The sequence below is a fragment of the Nothobranchius furzeri genome, chromosome 4 (genome assembly GCF_043380555.1).
Source record: "Nothobranchius furzeri strain GRZ-AD chromosome 4, NfurGRZ-RIMD1, whole genome shotgun sequence".
NCBI lineage: Eukaryota > Metazoa > Chordata > Actinopteri > Cyprinodontiformes > Nothobranchiidae > Nothobranchius > Nothobranchius furzeri.
This window is the reverse complement of record NC_091744.1, coordinates 19,554,432-19,576,562: the sequence shown is the minus strand read 5'-3', so window position 1 is coordinate 19,576,562 and position 22,131 is coordinate 19,554,432. Positions and strand designations below refer to the sequence as shown.

Below are 22,131 nucleotides of genomic sequence, written 5' to 3'. Positions count from 1 at the left end.
ACCGCGAAAGCCCATAAATTTCCAAACTTCAGGCATGATCCTCAGTCATAAGACTTGAGTTGTTCGCTATTGCATTACACCATTTCGTGAATATATGATTCTTCCTTACAATATTGTTGCATTTTTCAGAAACATTTAATCTTAAAAGTAAAATAAACTAAAGTAGAAATAAGAGCACCCTATCTGAGGTAACGCCACTAAGTAAATATTCTGACATTTAATTCAATATAAACACAATGGAGATTCTACATGTTGCATTAAGTGAAATTATAACAAAGAATGAAAAAAATTAATGATTAGGCACGGCCCTCAAGCCTGGCTTGCTATGAGGGTGGCATCGGCCTCCACTGGACCCCCCACCCCCCTCGAACCGCTACTGGTGAAACTCAATATTACTGTAGCACATACAAAAATGGCTATTATTGTCCACTTTTAACTCATGTTTGGCATTTATGAGAATTAGTGCTTGGCTAAAAGTCAGCAATGTGTCAATAATGTTACTATAAAAAATCCCAGGTGATCACCGCTCCACCCTTGCGCTTGATAGTTATTTGTTTGTGCTGAGATGTTCTGTCGAATTTTGACCAAATTCACCAAAAGTTTAGGTCAACATGCAGTCCTGTGTGTACATATAATAGACCTCAGATCATTGGGAAAAAAAACGGCCTTATGACCAACAGGTCAGTGGTTAGAATCATCACCGCGTGACAGGAAGATGTCAGGGTTGATCTAAAAAACTATTTGGAAACCAACAAAGGGAGATCATCATTTATTAGTTATATTATATCTGAAAACACGTAGGTACTGTGCTAAGTGCAAGAACACCTTGTCTTTTAAAGAGCAGTAAGAAATTGTGGCATCAAGGAAAGTGACAACCTCCACAGTACGAGGGCAACTAAAACACAAACTCAAAGTAACACAAAACAAGAGACAAAACTTGTAAACGCAGTTATTTCTGAAAATGTACTTAATACATCTAACCAAATGTTGCAGAAGAATCCTGTAATTTTTTCAATTTGAATTAGAAACCCACTTTAGCTTGTAAAGGCAAATCAAAGATGAAATAAATCTTTAAAGTGCTTCTTTGCATTTAGAGCAATTCAAAAACTGCACATTTGTTATATTTACATAGAAGTACTTGCAACAAGTTTAGTTGTCATCTCATTTTAAGTACACTTGAACATCAAATATATATTTCTCTTTATATAAACCACACACTGCTTCCTCTCATCATGCATAACAGTGACAAAGAAATGGAACAGAAACTTTGCAGCTTTAGTTTTCTCAGTCAGGTTTTCCACTCATCTCAGTTTAAAGGCCTGAGATGAGACACTCTTATTGCTGTTTGGTAATAACAGATTATTTTAAAGCACAAAACACTAACATCTCCTCAAAAAAAGTTAAAAAATGCTATGATCAGAACGTTTAAAGAATAAAGGCAAAGAAACAAAAACAAAATATTAGTTTGAAGTGTTAGTGTACACTTCACATATAATGAAGTGAGTAATATTCAGCACACAGATCTGTATGTGAAAAACAAATATCTGCAGTTAAAGGATGTGTGTGTCACACATTTAATGCTAAATATGACAATTATGCATTAAAAATCATGTCATCTGACCAGGATCTCATCTACAACACGGTTTAAAGTGATCGGTTGGAGGAAAACCAAGTTTTCAGGGCTGATAATATTCAGTGTAACAAGTATCTTCATGGGTCTGGAACGATTTCTTGTTTGCAAAAATTGGTCAACTTATCCAACAGTATTTCATCATATTGAAAATGAAATTATAATGAAAAATTCGGATTTTTGCATAAACATTTTTACACAAAAACAAAGAAAATGCCACAACATAAATAAGGGATATGCAATATGTGGTGGTTTAAAATGACTGCAATCAAAGCAGAGCAACTATATTTTATCACTTCCATGTCATACTTTCTAAAATAAAGGATTATGTCTGTAAGGAATAAAAGTAAAAGATGAATATACAGACTGACTACGTCTCCAGTGGCAGAGCTTCACTAGAGTAGCACCAGAAGTCGCCAGAAATTCAAAGAAAATTGCTGCATTGTTGGTTTGTGACACCAAAAACGACGTAGTTTGTTTTCCAACATTTGGGAAACACCGCCACATGTAAAGAGCCATTTCCTTCTATTAACAAAAACAAATATAATCACACATCGTCAGGGAAAATTCTGCCTCAGATGAATCAGCTAGTGAGGAAAATGTACTTCATTCAAGAACTGGACCTGAAACACTGGAAGCAAGCAGGGGACAAGTTTGTGAGGCAGTGAGAAGGAGCTCTAAACATCACAACGATGCAACAGGAGTGGAGCCCAAACGGCCCTGATCCAGCAGGAAGGAGTGTCGCGATGACGCTATGATTCACGTAAGGCTTGATTCATGACTTATTCAGCAAAGTGAAGGAAGGGCCCTGCTGCTGACTGTCTTCTGTCCTGCAACTGGTTTTAGGTGTGATCAGAAGATATCTGGACACATTTCCCAGCTTCCTTGATCCTTCGCCTCCCAGTAACCTCCCTTGTAGACATGCAGCGTCTCTCCCGATACGGAGTCGTGAATCTTCTCAAACCACAGCGCCTGGTAGCTGTCTGGATGGGCATCTGAAAAGTAGTGGAGACAAAATACTTTAGCAAAAGGAGAATTTGCACTAACCTGAAGTGACCACTAGAAAAGCCAATCATGGTTGTGTTTTGGTCAGATTAGAGATTGACCGATATGGGGTTTCTATGCAGATGCAGATATGCAGAGGTCATGGTCAGCCAACGGCCTGTTGATTTTGGGCCAATTCAGGCACACATTTAGATGGTTTCTGCCTTGCCTGCAGGCTAAAATGTCTCCAATAACAGTAGGAGGACAACATTTCTGAACTCCGAATTTAACAGTGTTAAAGGGCTGTCCATGGCTGTGCCTGACTTTAAATCAGCTCTATTAAATAGGTATGTAAGCCTAGAAGTCTAGACAAACCTGCAGCAAGAGATTTTGCTCTGCACGTTGGTCTAGCCACGCTCCACTGTAGCCTCAGCAGGTCTACCATTGGCTCAAACAATTTTAGGTCAGGCCAGTCACAGCGCTCCATTTTATAGAGATGTTGGGCAGACTTAGCACCAGAGCTGCGATGGAGAAAAGCTACAAAGATGGTGTCAGCTCAGGAGCAGCACTCATTTCAAACAGCTTTGGCATTAACTATGGTTTATTTCTACTTGGTCTTTTCTTTGAGGTACTTAATGGCGAACTCGCACTGTTGACACATCTTTGTAGCAATGAATATGTCATGTTGTTCATTGCTCTGGTCCTAGCCCTGTCCAATTGTGTGTGAAGACGGTCTGAAAGACAACCGTAGCTTCCACCCATCGACTCAGCTCTGTCTACAGGTTGTAGCCATTGGACGACTTACCACGCTATCAGTCAATTCCTAATTCAGACAAAAAAAAAAACCAACTGATTTTTGATTTGAACTCTAAATTATTTAACACACAAAGGCCAGTCTCAATCAAAACACATGGGACTACTCTGGATTTTAGTCCTTCTCAGCCGCTCTACGGGACAGTTGATAATGGAGGGCAGGGCAGATGACACTTGCTTTTGACTTGAGCTCTATAAGGACCTTCTTTGCCTTCCACTAACAAACAGCACATCATAAAATGTGTAAAGAGGACATTAGGTGAATTGTTTAAATCTCAAGAAGGCTTTTCTAATCTAGATTTGACTAAATTACAGGAAAGAGAGACGTCATTTTATTGCTAGTCTCGTGTTTTCAAAATACTTGCTTATGTAAGAAGAGACTGGTGATCCGTGAGGGACTGAAGGGAAAAACAAAGAATAAATGTTTTGGGGGTTTTTGAAATGGAAAACTTAAATATTATAGTTACAGAGAACAGTAGCCACGTTTACATGATGCGATACATTTCTCCAATCCGATTCAAATCTTGGTCGGAAATCCTGAATCTCTGTTTACATGCATACACTAACTGAAAGGATCGAATCATGCCGTGAGTTTATATGCACCAAGTACTCCAACAGATTAAATAGGTTGAGCATGTGCAGTTTTCTTTCCCAGAAAAAAAAGTTAATAAACGTCATGAAACTAAATGAAAAATGTAAAAACAGAAAAAAAAACAATTCTTCCTGCTTTCCTGATTCATTTAATCAATGTCATGTTTTTTTTTTTTTTGCTCATAGACGTTAGGGTTTCTTCAGTGCATAAGTGCAGATATTTGCTTTGCTGTGTTTTATTGTTGACAATATTAAAATAAGGGAGGGTTATCCTCGTCTCTGCCTCTTGATCAGCTGTCCCGCGGGTCTGACGCGCAGCGCTGCAGAGCGGGGGTGGGGGGTTCAGACTCATGTTTATTACTGAGCTCTATTGTGGCTTATTATTAATAAAATGTGCCAATCAGCTGAAACTTGGTTCAAACTAAATAACAGGAGATGTTCAGAAAGTTTAGAAGCCTGTGTTCATCAAGCTTTAATAAACAAACTGCATCTCATCTGCGTTAACATGCTTTTACACAGATAGTCACCCAGAATATTTAACTGAGGATGTTTTTCTACTCAACATCAGCCTCTTTAAGCCCAAACCGGGTCCGTTTAACTGATGTTACCGTCTTCTTTACGAGCACCTGCTGCAGAAACAGCTGCTGCTTCACAGAAACAGGGACCGTGCTGCAAACCTGAAATGAATCTGCATGTTTCCAGTAGGGTTGTCACGGTGTGAAAATGTAACCTCACGGTTATTGTGACCAAAATTACCACGGTTTTCGGTATTATCGCGGTATTTTTTTTAAACATGCTATATTTTCACACAACTAAATAAACCCTTTATGTCAGGAAAATATCGTCCTCAGTTTGTGTCTAAATTTTGCCTAAAATGTGTTATTTTGTAATTATGTTGTTTATTTGTTTACATTTTTTCCCTTTAGTGTTTAAAATACCAATATTTGCCCATAACTTCTTATTTTATGTCTGTTTGATGTCATCATTTAAAAAATATTAGACCAGATGATACTCAGTACTCAAGTAGCCTTCTAATCAGATACTTTTTTTACCCTTACTTGAGTAATAAACCCTATATCAGGAAAATATTGTCCTCGGTTTGTGTTCCAGTGAGCTTTGCAGATGTGGGAAAATGTCATCAGGCAGTAATCATTGTTAAATTCATAATTATTCTCGGAGAGAGACCAACTCTTATCTGCCCCTGGGAGCCCCGTAATGCATAGCGTCATTTCAACATGGCGGTGTCCGCGACACGTTTATATGCAGGTAGCGGCGCTGCGGCTGCTTTATATAGCGACTCGTTGCATTCTCCCTCAACCCAAATCCTCGGATCACGCATTTTAGCTAAAACGCTAACGTTAGCTTGCCTTGCGTTGACTGTAGAGTTGTGGGTGATGGTCACGCAGATGTATCATGAGATTTGAAGCGTTGCTGCCTTTCACAGACACTTTTTCTGCACGTGCTGCAAACAGGATAGCCGTCTTCTATCAACTGTCCCTCGGCATTCTTCAAATATCCAAAAGATGCCCGTACTTCCCACTTTGTCTTCTTTGAGGGATAATAAATGTCCTGATCGCTGCCGTCTCCTCCTTTGGCCATTATTTCAGCTTTAGCTTCAAGAAAGTTTTGGTTGTAAACAACAAAGTGTGCATGTGCCCAGGGGCGTGTCCAGGGAGTGGCCTGGGGTAGCACATGCCACCCTTAGAATCTGATTGGCCACTCCAGGTGCCATCCTACCAAGTTCCAGTTTAAATTGACTTTACATTGTTGACAAAAGGCTTGGGTTGTAAACTCCAAAATAGTGTGGTAGTAGCATGCACCTTTAACATTGTTTAATAGCCCAGACCTACAGAACATTTCTGTAGTATTAATATTATTTATTTTTTCATATTTACATAAATAGTATTTAGAGTCCCACTCAACTCCAGTTGGTGGCAGTAATGCAACAAGAGGTGACTTGCTAACCACCACAAAACTAGAAGATGAAGAGGAAAAAATGGTGATTGTGCAATGTGAAACTCAAAAACTCACTAGAAAGTAAAAAAATAACTAAATTAACGATTTGTGTAAATACAAATAAGCATAACCATTGGTGCCACCCATGCATAAACAAGTGCCCCACATGGGCCACCCCATTTTAAAAGTCCTGGACACGGCTCTGCATGTGCCGCCAGCAACTTCAGCAGATGATACGGTGGCTGGTAAGGGTCACCGCGCCTACACCGCAGTCACGGTAATCCACCGAGATAATATAGTTTTTTAAAAAACAAGACAGTTATTATTGTTATCAACTTTTTTTACCAGTCATGGTAACCGCTACACCAGTTACCGTGACAACCCTAGTTTCCAGTACAGACTTGAACATGTTTGTCAATGATTTGTGCAATAATCAGATTTTTATTTTACTTCCACAAAATGTAAGTTCTGGATGAGATATTATAGAAACGGGGACGCTTGCCATCATATTTAAAAGCCGACACCCGTCAATTAGGCCGTCATTTATTGAAGTCAGGCAGTGTAAATGACGGCGGGGAGGCTCGCTGGCTGTTGCACACATGCGCAGTGGGCATTGTTTTTCTCCAGCAACCTGAATGGCTGTGTACATGCACATCAATCGGACTGATGATCGGACAAAGCCACCTCTCTGTCGGATTGGAATTTCGTTCCGATCGGGCCGAATCGGATCAGAATAGTTCGATTGACATGTTTATGTGCAGAATTTTTCATCTGATTTGGCGTTCAATCTGATTAATTGTGCGCATGCAAACGTGGCTAATGAGTGAAACTGTCAGAAGATACTTGCATGCAACAGGAGTAAGGGGGGGGGGGGGGGGTCCTTTGTATCAGCTGAGCAAGCCCCAGCATAAAAACAAACCAAGAGTCACTAACTAAATTCACACAACTTCTGCTGTTTCATTTCTAAAAGTGCCGTGTGTTGCATGCGTCCGAAGTCCATTTCCAACACGACTTCTGAATTTACCCAGGTTTTATTTGTTATACAGCCCTTTCTCACCACTCTGGTAAGTATGCTGCACAGAGCACTTTTAAAAATATCATTTTGATTTTGATACTTGCTTTCATCAGAAACCTCACTTGCTGTGGCGCCAGGCTCCTGTGCATCAGCTACATGGAACAAACATGGATGAAGATAATGCACCGTGGTTACACAGACAAGAACGCTATGATGGATGTTAGCTTTTAAATGATGAAACCAGACTGAGGCCTTTTCACCACTGATCCCATTGCTGCTGTACAACTCATACTTAGCAGTAGATTACTTTAAAAGCAGTTTCTTTTTAAACAGCAATGATGGCGTATTTACACTATGGTCAGCTCGACCTGGGCAGGGGTGAGCAGTGTCACTTTGGGAGACTCTGACAAGAAGCGGTGCTGCCGTGGGCTCCTCCCCGAGACGGTTAGTCATCGAGCTGCCGCCGCAGCTCCGCCCAGTCCGAGCTGCAGTCAGAGGATGATTCGGGTTGCCGTTGCTGGCTTTTTCTACCCGAGCTTAGTCAGGGTGTGATTTAAATGTTACAATCCCTTTGTCTAAAACCAGTTTAGTTCAGTTCAGTCGGGTGCCTTGACTGCACACCGCCAGGCCAATCAGAGTCATGAGAGTGACCGTGTGTATGGTCCGCACGCACAACACCATGATCCTATTAGGGCCTGACCGCGTCACCATAGGGTAAATGTGGCTAAAATTGAATAGATGATGTATCGTCGAGGCAAAGAGACAAAATGCTGAAATGACGGTGAAACATCGAACAGAAACATGAAAAATAAACACCAGGAAGAAAAGGCCTCTACATAGTTTGGTACCTTCCTCGGGTGTGCTGGACGCTTTAACAGCTTCCCTTTCTCTTTCTCGACGAACAGAACGCTGTTTCTCTTCCAGTCTTTGCTTCTCTGCGTTAGCTTCCTCCCAGCGGCCTTCCTCCATTAACCGCTGGTCAGGGCGCCACCGACTGTCCGTCAATGCCACCCCCTCCTCGGGTTCATTGAGTGTCAAGGCAAGCGAGGAGAAGTAGTACATATTCTCTGCTGCCTCTCTGCAATTTCATCACCATAAAACATAATCCAACTTTAAGCTGCAACACCTAACTGATGCATTTGTGATAGTCCTTGGATTCTTTAAAACAAAAACTTACGGTAAAGGGTTCTTTTTCCAGATTTCTTTGGCTTTGAGGGTCTGATACACAGTCCTCTGTCTTCCTTCAGAGCCGTTCTCACCTTTGCTGCTTTGCATTATTCTGGAAAACTCCATCCTCTCATCCCATGTTCCTGACAGCACATAATGAGCCTTTCCATCCTTATCCGTCACCACTCCAGTTACCTGGGACGGACACAACTCTCAGTTATGGAAGCTGTCAAATTAGGTTTGGACCTCTTACACGTCTACATCCTTTTACAGAATAAACTATTTCAATAAACTGTAAATGATGGATGTTTTATATCAGCTCTTACGGATTTCTGATGTACCGATGTAGTCTAACTCCTAATACAGATATGAACTGATACTAGTGGGCCATTCCCATCTGTACCGGGTCGGCCCGGGCCGGGTAGCGTAGGTTGTTTACATATCTGGGTGGCCTGGTATTTTTCCGGGTCAACCAAGGCTCATTCTCAGCCCTCTTCTCGAGGGGGTCTGCTTCAGGCCGACCAGGGCCAACACGCCCACTGCTGACAGCAAATTCACTCCTTCCATTAGAGCAAGCCTCTGATTGGTGGGTAGAATCAGCCCACATGGGCTTAAGGCAAGGATGTGGGGAATCAACCGGGCCAGGCTGGGGCCGACTGGGGCTACCCGGCCCGGGCTGACCCGGTACAGGTGGGAATGGCCCATAAAACACATGTAGGGTCCCTCATAAACAAAACTAAACCATTTTAGGTCACTAACATCACATTGCTCCCATCATATTTATATTTAAGCATTATCTGTGCAAAATATAACTACTTCAATTTAAGTTAGGCCTGTTGGGCCAAACAAACTAAAATATCTCAAAAACTAAACCTCAGATCAGTCATATTTGACATTTTGAGTGAGAGCAGCAGTAGCTGAAGAGTAGTTTTGTCAATAAGAGTACAAAACAATACTTTACCATATTACATTTCAATTTCACATTGGTCGATAGTACCGGACATCCCTACTGTAAATTTGTGATAAAGCAAATGATGACGTGGAATTGTTAAACCCAACTAAATACCTTTCGTGGTACATCTCTGGAGAAGTAACTGTAGGGAGTAAACTTTAGGTGGCAGCGATCTCCAGTCTTGTGGTTGACCACATCGATCTCACCGGACTGCCACAAACACAGAGATGTTCCAAAAGCCTCAGCAAGCGAACTACAGACCGTCATGCGGTACTAGCAGAAAAACAAATCACTTTAAGTTCATTAGTTTTGTGCTTACCTGATCAATCCATAATTTCCCAACAATAATGTTATGAACAGTTGTGGTGACTTTTTTCCAAGAGTAGTGATTGTTGCTTTTATCGAATAAACACTGGATAGAACCTGGTGACAGACGGGGTAATGACGCTTATTCTCCCAAAACACTAAATCAATACATAAGGACACAGTTTACAAAAGGGATGCACGATAGATCTGCATCGATATCGGCCGATGTTAGTCAATTTTCAACAAATCAATATCGGTCCGGTAAGTAAAATTGAGCCAATAATAACAACCAACATTTTTTCCACCTTGTTTCTGTTTCAAAGGTGAGGGGAGGTGATGATGTCACACACACACACACTCTCATTTGCACTTTATAAGAATAAAACAAGACATTAAAATATTCAGCTTCAGTCTATACAGAACCTGCAGATTTCAGAAGCATAAATGTCAGCGTGTGTGTATATGTATCGCAAAACATCGTTTTTCGGCCGTAACGGCGATACATCGTTATCCAGCCAGAATTTCACATGGATGCATTTCTAGTTTACAAGGAGCCCATTGCATCATAGCCTGTTGGCTGAACGTTAAAACAACCATCACTAATACATTAGCAGGATAACTTCCTTTTAATTTTGAGATCAGTCTTCCAACACACACACACATCCCAGACAGAAGCGTTTCACAGCCAACGCAGGAACAAATATAGAAGCAGTATCTTGTAATAAGAACGTTGCTCATGATTTAATATCTCGTAATAATGAGCTAGCTCTTAACGGTGAAATGCCAAACACCTTGTGAGATGTTTGAATCTCGTCCAGATGTAGCAAAGGGAGAAGAGCCAGAGGGCCTCTGTAATTGGTCAGATGAACATATTCCTGTAGACGTCCATCAGGCCGTCCTCCACTTTGAAAACAACGAACAGAGACAACGGCCCTCATGTGGATTTCTGGTCCACGCATATTTGCGGTACTTCCACTTTCTAGTTGAGGTCCAGCTTTCAAAGTAAAAGTTGACTTCCTGTTTATGCTTTTTCTTATTAATAACTTTTTACATGAATGAAACAACATTACATTAAACATGTTCCTTTTGTGTGGGAAATCTGTGGGTTTTTTGGTGTTATGCGCCTGTTACAACAGGCTTTTCTCGGCATGAAAAGCTGTCAGTCTGTTGCCTTGGCAATGGGGTGTGAGTGTAGCAGACGACAGAGAAGAGCCAATAGCAAGTGCAATACTCTTGATTTATGCAGTGTACAGCGGTTATTCTTCCCGGTACTGTGTCGCTGCCAATGTTGGGAATGTTACTTTAAAAAAGTAATTAGTTATAGTTACTGATTACTTTGTCAAAAAAGTAACTCAGTTACTAACTGAGTTACAAGATCATAAAAGTAACTAATTACCAACAAAAGTAACTACTTAGTTACTTTTTTCATTAAAGAATGCAAGAATTACTACAATAGTAAAATATAAATGACTAATGACTGAACATAATAAAATGTATGTCCAAATGTTTTATATAAACCTGAATAATTTAAACAAATAAGCACTTAACAGGAGGAACTACTAACAGGAACATTACACTAATCTAGACTATTAAAAGGTCACTGTGTGATATTTAACAAGACCCCAATCAGCTAAAATTTAAAATTGCAAATAGAAACACCTGTAAAGGTTCCCGAGCCTTTAAATGGTCTCTCAGTCTAGTTAAATTACAGAAATAAATGTAATTTTGCACAGTATTCTAATTTTTCCAGCTTCACATAACTGTGTGTTTTTACTAGCATTTCTGTTGCTGGTAATTTAGTAATGGTTAAATAAATAAATAAATATCCTTTAAAATGACACTAGAAGAGGCACAGATCTGATGGAGGACTTACATTTACTAACTTGGGTCAGACCCAACCACAGAAGAGCTGAAGCTGGGTGGTAAACACACACAGGTAGTTCTAATAACACCTGAGCTCCATGTCGTTTGAGACTGATGCATCAGTGTTACAGCAGGACTAAAGACATGATCAGAAACAGGTTACAGCTGGATCATCTAGGAAGGTAGAAGATCAGGATGTCTGAGCGGTGAACAGGTGAGCAGACCTTCAGGGCATCCCGCTGTCACGCTAGGGCACGGCTGCAGACCCGCAGATTCGCTGCTGCAGCAACAAATCTGCGGGGGTCTGCAGCAGTAGAATATTCATCACGTCTTCCTCGTTCTTCACGGGCCGTGATGCTCTTAAACATCTGCCTCTTTAGCTCCTGATCAGCTGATGACAGCTTCAATACACCGCGCTGCTTAACGCACGCATTTCCTTATCAGTAACAGAAACGACGTTTTGATAAAAGAAGACGTAATTAATTAGTTTGCTCGTTACAGAAAGAAATATTTTTTATTGACGCGGTTATTTTAAACGGAGTTATTCCCGTTGTGTCTACAGCAGGAAGTGACTGAGACAGTGAGGGTCTCCGCCCACCCGGCTAATCATCATCGTGTTTGTAAGTGTGTTACCGACACCTCTCTCTCCCTGCCTGCAGCTGAAGTGTGGCGGTCAGAAAGCCTGCTGCTCAACGTTCGACAAGCACATAGTAACGCACAACCTCCCGTCCCCAGTAACGGTAACGGCGTTGCAACGGCGGGAAAAGTAATTAATTAGATTATTCCATTACCTATAAAAGAACGCCGTTATACTTAAACGGCGTTACTCCCAACACTGGTCGCTGCTGCTGGACTTCCTAAAAGTTTAACATCAAGAACAACTGCCTCGTTCATTCTGAGGAGAACGCCATTTTACCAACAAGACCATTCTCATCTTTTTAAACGTGTCAGTACAAGAAAGTCTCTCATCAAAGCGAGACTTATCTCACGTTACGACTGACTATTGCATTCTTAGGATATACTGCCCCCCCCCACACACACACACACACACACACACACACACACTGACGGCCATTAGCTTCCATACATAAGACTTACCCAGAGGCATAATAGAAAGGTATTTTCCTCTAAACTTGCTGGCCAGTGTGATCTCTTGTCTAAGGGTCCAGCCCTTTTCAGAGAAGGCGTGATGTGCTGCAGCAGGTGGATGGTGACTCACCTAGACAGTAGTGAGAGCATTGAAAAGAGCAAAGCAGCGAAGTGATGATTAACGCTTAGAATTTTTTTTGCAACACCTCAGGCCAAAATTTTTAACTATTTGGAAAATAATCTGAAATCCCAAAGTTATCCTGTTAAAGAGCTAAAGCTGTACGAAGCTAAAGAGAAACAAACACCTTTTCCCCCAAATACCTGTTCACACAGTGAGCGAAAACCGCTCTCTTTGAGTCGATCAAGCTCAAACGTTTCTCCAAGCAGAGGATTGAACGGCTTTCCTGTGCGGTGGACGGTGGTGGAGTAGGAGGAAACGGTGAAAGCTGCCACATAACACATCTGCTCTAAAGAGCTGTGACACTTTGCAGCCTTATCCAGAAGTTCGTAGTACTCCAGGTCTTCAGACAAACGCTGCAGCATTGATAAGGGCTCGTTGAAATTCACCTGGGGGAAGAGGGGGGGTCCTCACCATTTTGAAACGGAAAATCAAATCAGGAGTTATAAATTGGGGGGACTTCTTACAGGCATTGGTATTTTTGAGAGCTCTTTCCCAATACAGTTCTTCATGATGCTCCACAAATTGAGGTAATAGTTGGGTTTGTCGGGGATTACAGTTCGTCTTTGTCTGACCGGCTCCAGCTCAAGGGGCTGTGGAGACTCCGTATTGGAGGCCAAAGACAGATCATCAAACTGTAGGAAGAAAAAACAAAACAGATTAATATAGCTTTTGTAAGTGAAGAACTCTTAAAAATAAACAAAACCAGCACATTTACCGACTGATCGTCCGTTCCAGTCTCGGTGCTGATCCCGCTGACGTTGCTGCCAGATCTCCTGGAGAGCAGGAGGAGGAGGACGCATCGATTATGAAACAAACAAGAAAGAGGAACAAAAACGTCTCCATTATAAAGACTAACAATAACAACCTATGAAACTTGGGGTCAGCTGGAACAGTGATGAATTCTGCAGGGTCTTCCATTGCATCAAAGAACTCATTGTCATCATCCTCGTCACTGGCATCGCCTTTAACCAAAGCACCACCTTATGATGATACAGCAGAAAATAAATCACCCCAAGGCTTACCTGTTGGAGGAGATAAGCGGCAAAACACGAGAAGCTTCACTGGGAATGAGATCCATACCTTTGTCGGCTAGAGTGGGATTACTAAACGATCGAGGGAGGACTGTAGCTCCTCTGAAAGCTCTCTCCAGGTGATTGTGCTGTTTAGCTAGCTGCTCCAACGTCTCCTCCAGACGGATTTTCTGGTCTCTTTCCATCTGTAAGGCCTTCTGCCAGCGTTTACTATGACTCTGGGCCATGGAGAGGAAGTCTCTACACGCCTTAGGGAATACAAAACAAACATGTCAGCAAAAACACCCAGCAGCAGTTTTCTTCACTCATCCCTGACAAACACAAGAAAAAGGTCAATAAAACTTACGTTGATCATTGCATTAGAGGTGATTCTGAAAAGCGTGGCCCTCTCTGTGACTTGTCTGATCTTCTCCCCCGTGTCCCCGCCAACACGCAGCCCTTCCAGTTCTGATAAAGACCTGAGTTTTTAAATAAAAAACCCTCAATGAGCAAAAAAATAATAATCCAACAACTTTAATAAAACCTACAGCGTTTGTTCTTTGTGTCTAACATTCATCAATACCTTTGGAGAGCAGACCCATGTTTGACAATGAGATCATTGCAAGTGATCAGGTCCTCCACCTTGCTGCTAAGGGTGCGTAACGTGGACTGAACTTCTGAGATGCAGGAGCTCCCACCCTGTGCTGAAACAGGGGCGGCTGTGGGGAAATCATCACTGGAATCGTCTGAAGAACAGGAAAAGGGGAACTGTTGACAACCACCAATGAGATATACTATTTCAGGGTTTATTTGTTCATTGTCTCACCAGATTCCGCCTGCATGTGGACAGCCTTTGCTTTGGCAAGTTCCAGTGCAGTGATCCATCGCTGGCGCTCCACTTCTGAGCTAGCCTTCAGGTGATAGGTCTGCGCCCCACCGTTGGAAATGACAAAATTGCACGAATCCTCCACAGCAATGTTAGCAGTGGCCAAGTTTATTGTGCCTCTGCATGTGTGACCCATCTCTGCCTGAGTTCTAGAAAATGACATAGGAGTAAAAAAACAATCTTGTTAGCAGTCAATGCTACTTTAGATGGCTAGGTTTATTATTGCATAATATCATCTATTTAATTCTACTTAGACTGCCGATCAATCTGTCTGTAAAACAATTGGTCACCTAAATAAAATCTTTCTTAATAAATGAAAACCTTCGCTGGTCTATTACTTCCTATAACTGACCTGTAATAAGACAGCAGTCCATTGCTGAGAACAAACCATCGCCTCTGGTAACCTTTAATGTAATTAGTCCATTTAAAGAGCCAGCCCTTGTACGTGTCACCGGGGGTGGGAGTGGAAGTGGGAGCAGGAGGCTTGGGCTCCGACATCTCAACAGCTTGTTCCACTGATTGATGTTAGATCCTAGGGAATGAAAAAACATCATATGAATAAAAGCCATCATGAACAACTATTTCATACCATAAAACCCACAATGATACTAATATGGTGTAAATCATAAATTAAATACGAACAAATTAAAAACAATAACATTTTTATCGGGTCTTATCAGGTCATGGAAGTGGTCAAAACTCGTTGGTGGCAAGGCCCCAGGGGTGGATGAGATCCACCCGGAGTTCCTTAAGGCTCTGGATGTTGTGGGGCTGTGATGGCTGACGCAGCTCTGCAATATCACATGGACATCGGGGGCAGTTTCACTGGATTGGCAGACTGGGGTGGTGGTCCCATTTAAAAAAGGGGGCTGCAGGGTGTGTTCCAACTACAGGAGGATCACACTCCTGAGCCTTCCTAGTAAGGTCTATCCAGGAATTCTGGAGAGGAGGGTCCATCGGATTGTCAAACCTTGGATTCAGGAGGAGCAATGTGGTTTTCGTCCTGGCCGTGGACTACTGGACCAGCTCTATACCCTTAGTGGGATCCTGAAGGGTGTGTGGGAGTTTGTCCAACCAGTCTACACGTGTTTTGTGGATTTGGAGAAGGCGTTCGACTGCGTCCCTTGGGGGGTACTCCGGGAGAATGGGGTACCAGGCCCTTTGATACGGGCTGTTAGGTCCCTGTATGGCTCGTGTCAGAGCTTGGTCCACATTTTTGGCAGTAAGTCGGGCTCCGGTGAAAGTTCCGCCAAGGCTGTCCTTTGTCCATAAATTTTATGGACAGGATTTCCAGGCGCAGCCAAGGTGTTGAGGTGATCCGTTTTGGTGGCCTAAGGATTAAGTGTCTGCTTTTTGCAGATGATGTGGTCCTGTTGGCTTCATCAGAAGGTAGAGGTTAGTATGAGCCTCTCGACAGGCTGCTGCCCCTGACCTGACTCCGGATAAGCGCTTAAAAATGTATGAATGGAAATTTTTATTTTAATTAAACGTGACAGGAAAATGGTGTAATATTGTTGCGTTGCTCTAATTACTTCTCTGCAGACAGAACGGTTTATTTCCGTATAATTTATTTAAACATGCCTTTTAAATAATTTTTATTACTTAACACTTTAACACGGGATATATTTAAACAGATACCTAAATACATTTCACATGAAAAGAATTTGCGTTTCTAATTATTTAAATATTCCGTTAGCCTTTCACGTTGATCAAAATCAATGGTTGTTTTGCTAAAACGAGACAAAAGTATCAAATGATCACCGCAGATGTAGGTTACACCGAGAAAACCGAGGCCGGTGTTGTGCCATAAATCGACTCGCTGCCAGAAAATGATTAGCCACTAAAGAAAGGAAGGGGAAAAAATCAAATCGCTGGAGAATTGTTCATTTACATTTATACAACGTTTACATTCAATACAGGGCGCCATTTTACATTGTTTATTTATTTTTTTAGCATCAAGGCTGTAACATAAAGAAAGCCAGTTCTTACCACAAACCATCTTTCAATCGCAAATATTGCAAAAAGGATTAATATATCCTCATTGTGAACGTTTAAGACAAATAGCAACACTTAAAACAACTTCCGAACTGGACAAAACTAAGCTAATCATTTTTTGGCAGTGATCGATTTATGGCACAACACCGGCTCCCAAAATTAAAGCTACTTAAACTCTCCGTACCCGCCACTAAGCTGCCTGTGAGCTACACGGTGTCAGAAAGCTGGAAAACGAGCTTACACATCGCCTCTAAAGATTTCAGCTGTGCGGTCTCGTGTCGTTTAATTTCTTCGTGGAATAACTGTGGCAACAAACCGGCTGCGTAGCTCTACATAACATCACTTACCTCTCAGCGATCATGACGTGACGTTAGATTACGTTAGCGGTTAGCTTTGAGCGAATTGCTACAGGTTGTGTATCGGAATTGGGCTCGGCCGCAACTCCCAATTGCTGAACAGGGTTCCGCTCACGGTCGCCGTCAAAAACTAATTGCAGTCGCTAAGTAGGGAGGTTAGGCTGGTTAAACAGCGATTAAATGTTTAAGAAATACTAGTTTATGAACGGAAAAAGAAACTAGTTCATTTAAAAGATTTCTGAGCTGTAGCCACGTGGTATGCTGCAAAAGCCTTCTGCGCACACACAACCGGAACTTGAACAGGCCTAAATATTTACTGAACTACAACTACTGCTATTTCAATAATTATCAAATAACAAAAAATATACTATATATGATTTTCAATACTGTTATTAGCCACAGCTATTGACAAACTACAAAAAGTGAAATGTCTTGAACTCCCTAAATTTTGAGCTTTGTTATTTTAAGTGTTTTATGACATGTTGTGCAATAGAATTTGCAATTCATATATATATATATATATATATTTGAATTGCAAATTTTATGTACAATATAAGTGTATAACTTTTAAAAATTATGTTTAGACATTAAATCATCAACAGATGCACTTTATTTATTCAGAATTTAAAGACAGATCAAACGATATTATCCTAACAGCTGTTTCAGTGAATGATCCAGGCTCTCCAGTTTTACCTAGGGTGGTTTTACAAAGATTTCAGTTCCCAGTTTAAGGTCAAATATGAAACAACTCTCACTCGTATATTATCTGAGGCAGAAAATTAATCACAAAGAGCAGGTGACATAAAACAGAAACTGATCAGCATTTAAAATTTCTAATGACCTTTTGAAAAACATGCTTGCATCCCATTTTTTAACGTTGTTCTTGTTTGAGCTTAAAGGTGCAATGATGCAAGTTATCCTGTTTTAGTTTTGTGACCAGAAATTTTTTTCCTTTATCTGATTTGTAAAAATTGCCCATATATTGTTCAAAAATTCACCTCCAATAATAACTGAATCCATTAATCATATTTTAGCAGAAAAAAAAAGTTTCAAAAACAATTTGTGGTTTAAATTATTGTTCTTTTAGGAAATTCACAAGACAAATGAAATAGTTTACACCTGTACTGATTTTCTTATACTATTGTTATATCAACACTGAAGCAAGACCATAAACTAGCAATAATCTCAAAAGAGCTACAACAATAATCATTTTCCCCTACATATTTATTTAGTGATGGTGTTTGCATTCATGCTCTTCCCACTGCCACTGAGGACGATGTACGGCGTTTTCTGAGATTTCTGTTTCTCTTGAAGCAAAGCCACCGTCCCCAGAGGTGTATCGCTGCTGCTCATCTTCTTCAGCAGCGCTTCCTCCTCCAGCTTTTTCATCCTCCTTTCAGTTTTCATCTTTCCAGAACCTTTGCCGTGGAAACGATGCGAAAGCTGCCTGAATGCCTCTTTTGGGGTGAGTCTGCGCCCAGACTCATCCACATACTCAATTTTGACGTCGGGTTTATATCCATCCTTTTCCTTGAAATCCTGCGTGAAGCCTCTGTATTCTTCCCGGCGACTGTACTTATCATCAAAGCCCATCTTGTCCTCGATGCAGTAGTTGTCATTAGGCAGGGACCCCTTTGTTGCTTTGACACGAGCCACCTTTTGCATTTGCGTGTCCAGCAGCCCTTTATTTTTGCACAGCAGTAAAGCAGCAGCAAGGCCAGAGTTCACGATGGGTTCCTCATCCAGGATAGTGGCAGAGGCTGTGGAAAATTCAGCATGATTTTGCTCCTCATCCAGGTTAACTGTGCTCCACCCAATATTTTCATCCATTTCGGAGTCTGAATCTCCAGCATCATCTTTCTCTTCTTCCTGTTCAAAGTCCATGATATCCTCCTGGTCTTCCCTGTTTCCAGACAGTCCATACGTTGGAATATCACCCAGAGTTCTGCAGAACTCAGAGGTGGCATTGAAGACAATGTTATTCCTCTTGTCAGGATCATTTTCGTCACCGCCTTTAACAAACCGTCTGATCTGCTCTGCCACCTTCTCCCCGGAGTCTTTGAGAAGCTGCTTCTGCCTCAGCTTCCTCTGTTTCTCCAGTTGTTTCTGCAGCTCCTGCTCTGCCTCATCCTCCTCAATTACAGCTGGCTCAGGAGGCGTGAAGTTTTCTTCATCACTCATTTCCATTTCTGCCGTCCTGATGTCATCAGACATTTGGGGGATTTCATGTGGCCAACGCTCGCCCTTGCCTGTATTCTCCTCTTCGTTGTCCTGTTTGCGGCCCCGACCTCGTGCTCGGGAGCCAAAGTCAGAGCTGCGAGTGTCATCAAGGAGCTCATCTGCAATTGTCTGCTTCTCCTTCTTCCTGATTTTCTTCACACGGCGTTTTGTCTTTTTAAAGCCAACCATTTCCTGAGGCGTGTAATACTCCGAAGCGATAGCAAGAGCAGGCATTTCCAAAGACTGGGCCTGGTTTTGCAGCGTTTCTTTCATAGCCTGCAGCTCCCGTTCTCGCTCCCCATCAGCAAATCCCCATGTGCTCAAACGAAAGCTCTTTTTCTTTTCACCTTCAATTTCTTCATCGTATTTTGAAAGTACAGTGCGGGGCTTAAAGGTGACCATGTCATCCACACTCTCCTCTTCTTCGTAGGGCTTGTAGTCAGGCTTTTTCTTTTTCAACTCCACATTCTTTTCTGCTTTTTCCTTGTCCACCAGTCCCACGTTCACAAGCACATCCTCCTCTTCTTCCAGGACACCTTTGTCTTGCAGGGTCAGAATGACAGTGTGGCCCTCCTTGAAGGAATCAACCTTGTGCTGCACTTTGAGGCCTTTGAGATCCCGTGAAGAATAAGAATCCAATTTACTTTGAGCAAACTCCTCTTCAACCAGATTGCTGACACCAAACTCCTCATCCATCTCTTCCAGAAGTTTGGCTCTTTTCTCTGCCATTTCTTTCTCTTGTGCCAGCTTTCTGCTTCTTTCAATCCAAGCGGCTGTGTCATCGAGCCAATCATCATCTGCAAGGTTTTTGACTTTGCCCAGTTTCTGATTGAGGAGACGTTTTTCTTTCATAGCTGCAAGCTTCTCCCTCATCTCTTTCTGCTGCTGGATGAGAACAGGGTTGATGGTCTCAGCCACCAGTGGCTCCTCTTTGGTTCCAAGTTCTTTCTTGTTCTCATTGAGTTCCAGAGGCTTTAAACCCAGCTTGGCTCGGAGTTTGTTCGTTTCCTCGACGCTGAGGGAAGCATCTCCACTTGCACTCTGAGGCTGTATTTCTGCACTGCCTTCCTCATAGCCAGGATCCAATTTCTCCCTCTTTATACGAGTCTCGCCACTGCTTTTTTCCCCTTTGCTGCGACTATCCCGTCTGCTCCTTTCCCTGGACCTGGAGCGTTTTCGTTTTTCTCGAGTTCCATCCCGATCTGAGGCATCTCTGTCTCTCTCTCGTTCTTTGTGCCGATGCTTCTTATGTTCACGACGGCGCTCTTCTGCGTCCTTATCGCGACTCTTTTCCTTGTGTTTCTTTGAAGAACCCATGATTTCGTCCGCTGTTTACAACTCCAGAGTCGTAGTTCCGTCACAGTCAAGCTGCGTACGCAGTCTCTTCAGCTGTATTGATGTGGTAAATGTCGCGAACTTTTCTCCCAACTAGGTCGAGTTAGCTTCAAAAGCTAAAGGGTTAGCCACGTCAAAACTCACTCATTTCGGGGAAAACTGCATCATATTTTCGATATCCAGCATCGGTGGAAAATACGTGGAGTTTCGTTGGTTTGTTTATTTGTAGCACCTCGCACCAGCATAAATACTAACAACCACGTTTTAAGTTTGCTACTTCGACGAAACGAACATACAACGACAACGAATTCGTTTCCGGAAGTCAAGTGGTAGAAAAAACTTTGCTCGCCCTGGTTGTATATCGCCCCCTGCTGGCTGGGGCTTTAACAACCGGACATTAACTGACAAACAAACGCTTTTAAATGTTTTAGGAAAATTGTTTGATACTTTACAAAAAGTACACGAAGTGCAACACAGCGATTTACTATCTCCTCTATTTTGGCGCAGTTCCTTTACTTTAGCTTGTTAGCTTAGCAAAGGTTGCAGCCTGCAACCTGCTGTATTTAGCAAGCCGTGATAGCATTTAATGAAGCAAAACATTTCCATTCACTTAAAATTTTAGATAAAGTTATAATAATTCCCATTATCAAAATGTATTTCTTACTTATCGTAACTGAAATAATATCTAGAAGTGCATTCTGATCAGTAAAAACACATTTTAATACTGTAATTGATATTTCAATTGGAAACCCCCAGGTTTAGAGTATTTAAAAATGCTTTTGATTCCAAACGGTCATTTGAACATTTAATGGCTGGGATGTTTATCACTTTCAGATATACATCAAAATTAATTCTTCTCAGACAAAGAGAAAAAGTCAGATGTCTAGCAATGGTTTCTGTCTACCAACAACAGCATTAAGGATTTTTTCAAATTACATTTTTCTACTTCAGCTTTTGCATTTATCTGTATTGAGCTCCAGATATCAAAAAGGGCATTGTGCTAATGTATTTGGCAGATGCTTTTGTCCAAAACGATCTATAAACAAGGATGTAACAGTACTTGCATCTGATTCTAACGATAAACTGATTAGAGGAAAGAACACTAGGCTCCGACAGAGGAGTATGCGAAAATAGTGTAGAAATGAATCAGAGTGCAACATAGATGGAAGTGCACAAAGAGATGCAGTGGAATAGAGGAAGGGATGGGTGGATCCTAGGGTAGGAGTAGGTGTAACATTATGGATATCATATCAGTTCACATGTTAATTTCACTCATTTTTATACATACTACATTTTAAATTTTACTTGAATCTGTTATGCTTTGGCTGCATGTTGGCACAGTGGTAGTGCTGTTGCCTTGCTGTATTTCAATAAATAAAGTTTGAATCAAATGCTATTTCATCAAGTTCTTAATAGATATTTTAATTATCTTTCAAAATATTTGTAATTGCATTTGTTGCGAGTTTCTCAATAGATCTATACACGAGTTTACCACTATTCTTTATTTTGTGTATTAAAAAAACCTTTGAATATGTCACCTAGGATAATAGATACGTGAATTGCGTGTTTCCCTCAGTAAGAATCGTCAGATCATGCCAGGATAAGAAAGAATAGAAGAAATTGTTACCTGGATGGCTGAAATGTCTTTTAGCACGAAACCCCCCACGATGGATTGAGCCCAAGTAATAAATGACAAATCGGCTTGCTTGTAACAGCATCGTGCTGCTTCTGTTAGCCATTTGGGTCCAGGCAGTTAGCAAAGGTAAATGGCTAATGTCACTT

The 22,131-nt window shown here is 41.6% G+C and overlaps 3 protein-coding genes across 8 annotated transcripts in view; 1 reads left to right on the top strand and 2 right to left on the bottom strand.

The window, feature by feature from the left end:
- Positions 1–2,134: 2,134 nt before the first annotated feature.
- LOC107397379 (oxysterol-binding protein 1) lies at positions 2,135–22,045 on the bottom strand. Of its 6 annotated transcripts, none has more exons than XM_015977365.3 (17): positions 21,977–22,045; positions 14,796–14,975; positions 14,384–14,592; positions 14,141–14,303; positions 13,925–14,036; positions 13,628–13,826; positions 13,413–13,527; positions 13,263–13,320; positions 13,012–13,179; positions 12,688–12,933; positions 12,376–12,496; positions 9,428–9,531; positions 9,223–9,318; positions 8,167–8,351; positions 7,838–8,067; positions 7,094–7,141; positions 2,269–2,625 (listed from the first exon to the last, which is right to left on the bottom strand). In XM_015977365.3, exons 2-17 carry the CDS (start codon positions 14,939–14,941, stop codon positions 2,483–2,485), a joined length of 2,343 nt encoding a protein of 780 aa, XP_015832851.2. In that variant the 5' UTR covers positions 14,942–14,975; positions 21,977–22,045; the 3' UTR covers positions 2,269–2,482. The 6 variants fall into 6 exon arrangements, with proteins under 6 accessions (XP_015832852.1, XP_015832851.2, XP_070406284.1 ...); XM_070550183.1 differs by lacking the exon at positions 21,977–22,045 and adding an exon at positions 16,786–16,884; XM_015977364.3 differs by lacking the exon at positions 21,977–22,045 and adding an exon at positions 16,680–16,790.
- On the bottom strand, positions 17,387–20,660 carry sart1 (spliceosome associated factor 1, recruiter of U4/U6.U5 tri-snRNP). Its single transcript, XM_015977367.3, has one exon. The coding sequence runs from the start codon at positions 20,329–20,331 to the stop codon at positions 18,019–18,021; it is 2,313 nt and encodes a 770-aa protein (XP_015832853.1). The 5' UTR covers positions 20,332–20,660; the 3' UTR covers positions 17,387–18,018.
- The window catches only part of pcm1 (pericentriolar material 1), a 38,545-nt gene continuing 38,397 nt past the window's right edge, over positions 21,984–22,131 (top strand). The window contains exon 1 of the mRNA XM_054743821.2: positions 21,984–22,111. The gene's annotated coding sequence lies outside the window, so the exon portion shown is untranslated. The remainder of the gene's footprint in view (positions 22,112–22,131) is intronic.

Excerpts from the sequence above, each read along its gene's own strand:
- sart1 (XM_015977367.3), bottom strand. The coding sequence starts at position 20,331 with ATGGGTTCTTCAAAGAAACACAAGGAAAAGAGTCGCGATAAGGACGCA.
- LOC107397379 (XM_015977365.3), bottom strand. The coding sequence starts at position 14,941 with ATGTCGGAGCCCAAGCCTCCTGCTCCCACTTCCACTCCCACCCCCGGT. Across the intron at positions 13,528-13,627 it reads TCCCACTCTAGCCGACAAAG|GTGGTGCTTTGGTTAAAGGC; the intron begins GTATGGATCTCA and ends TATCATCATAAG. Across the intron at positions 12,497-12,687 it reads TTCGCTCACTGTGTGAACAG|GTGAGTCACCATCCACCTGC; the intron begins GTATTTGGGGGA and ends ACTACTGTCTAG.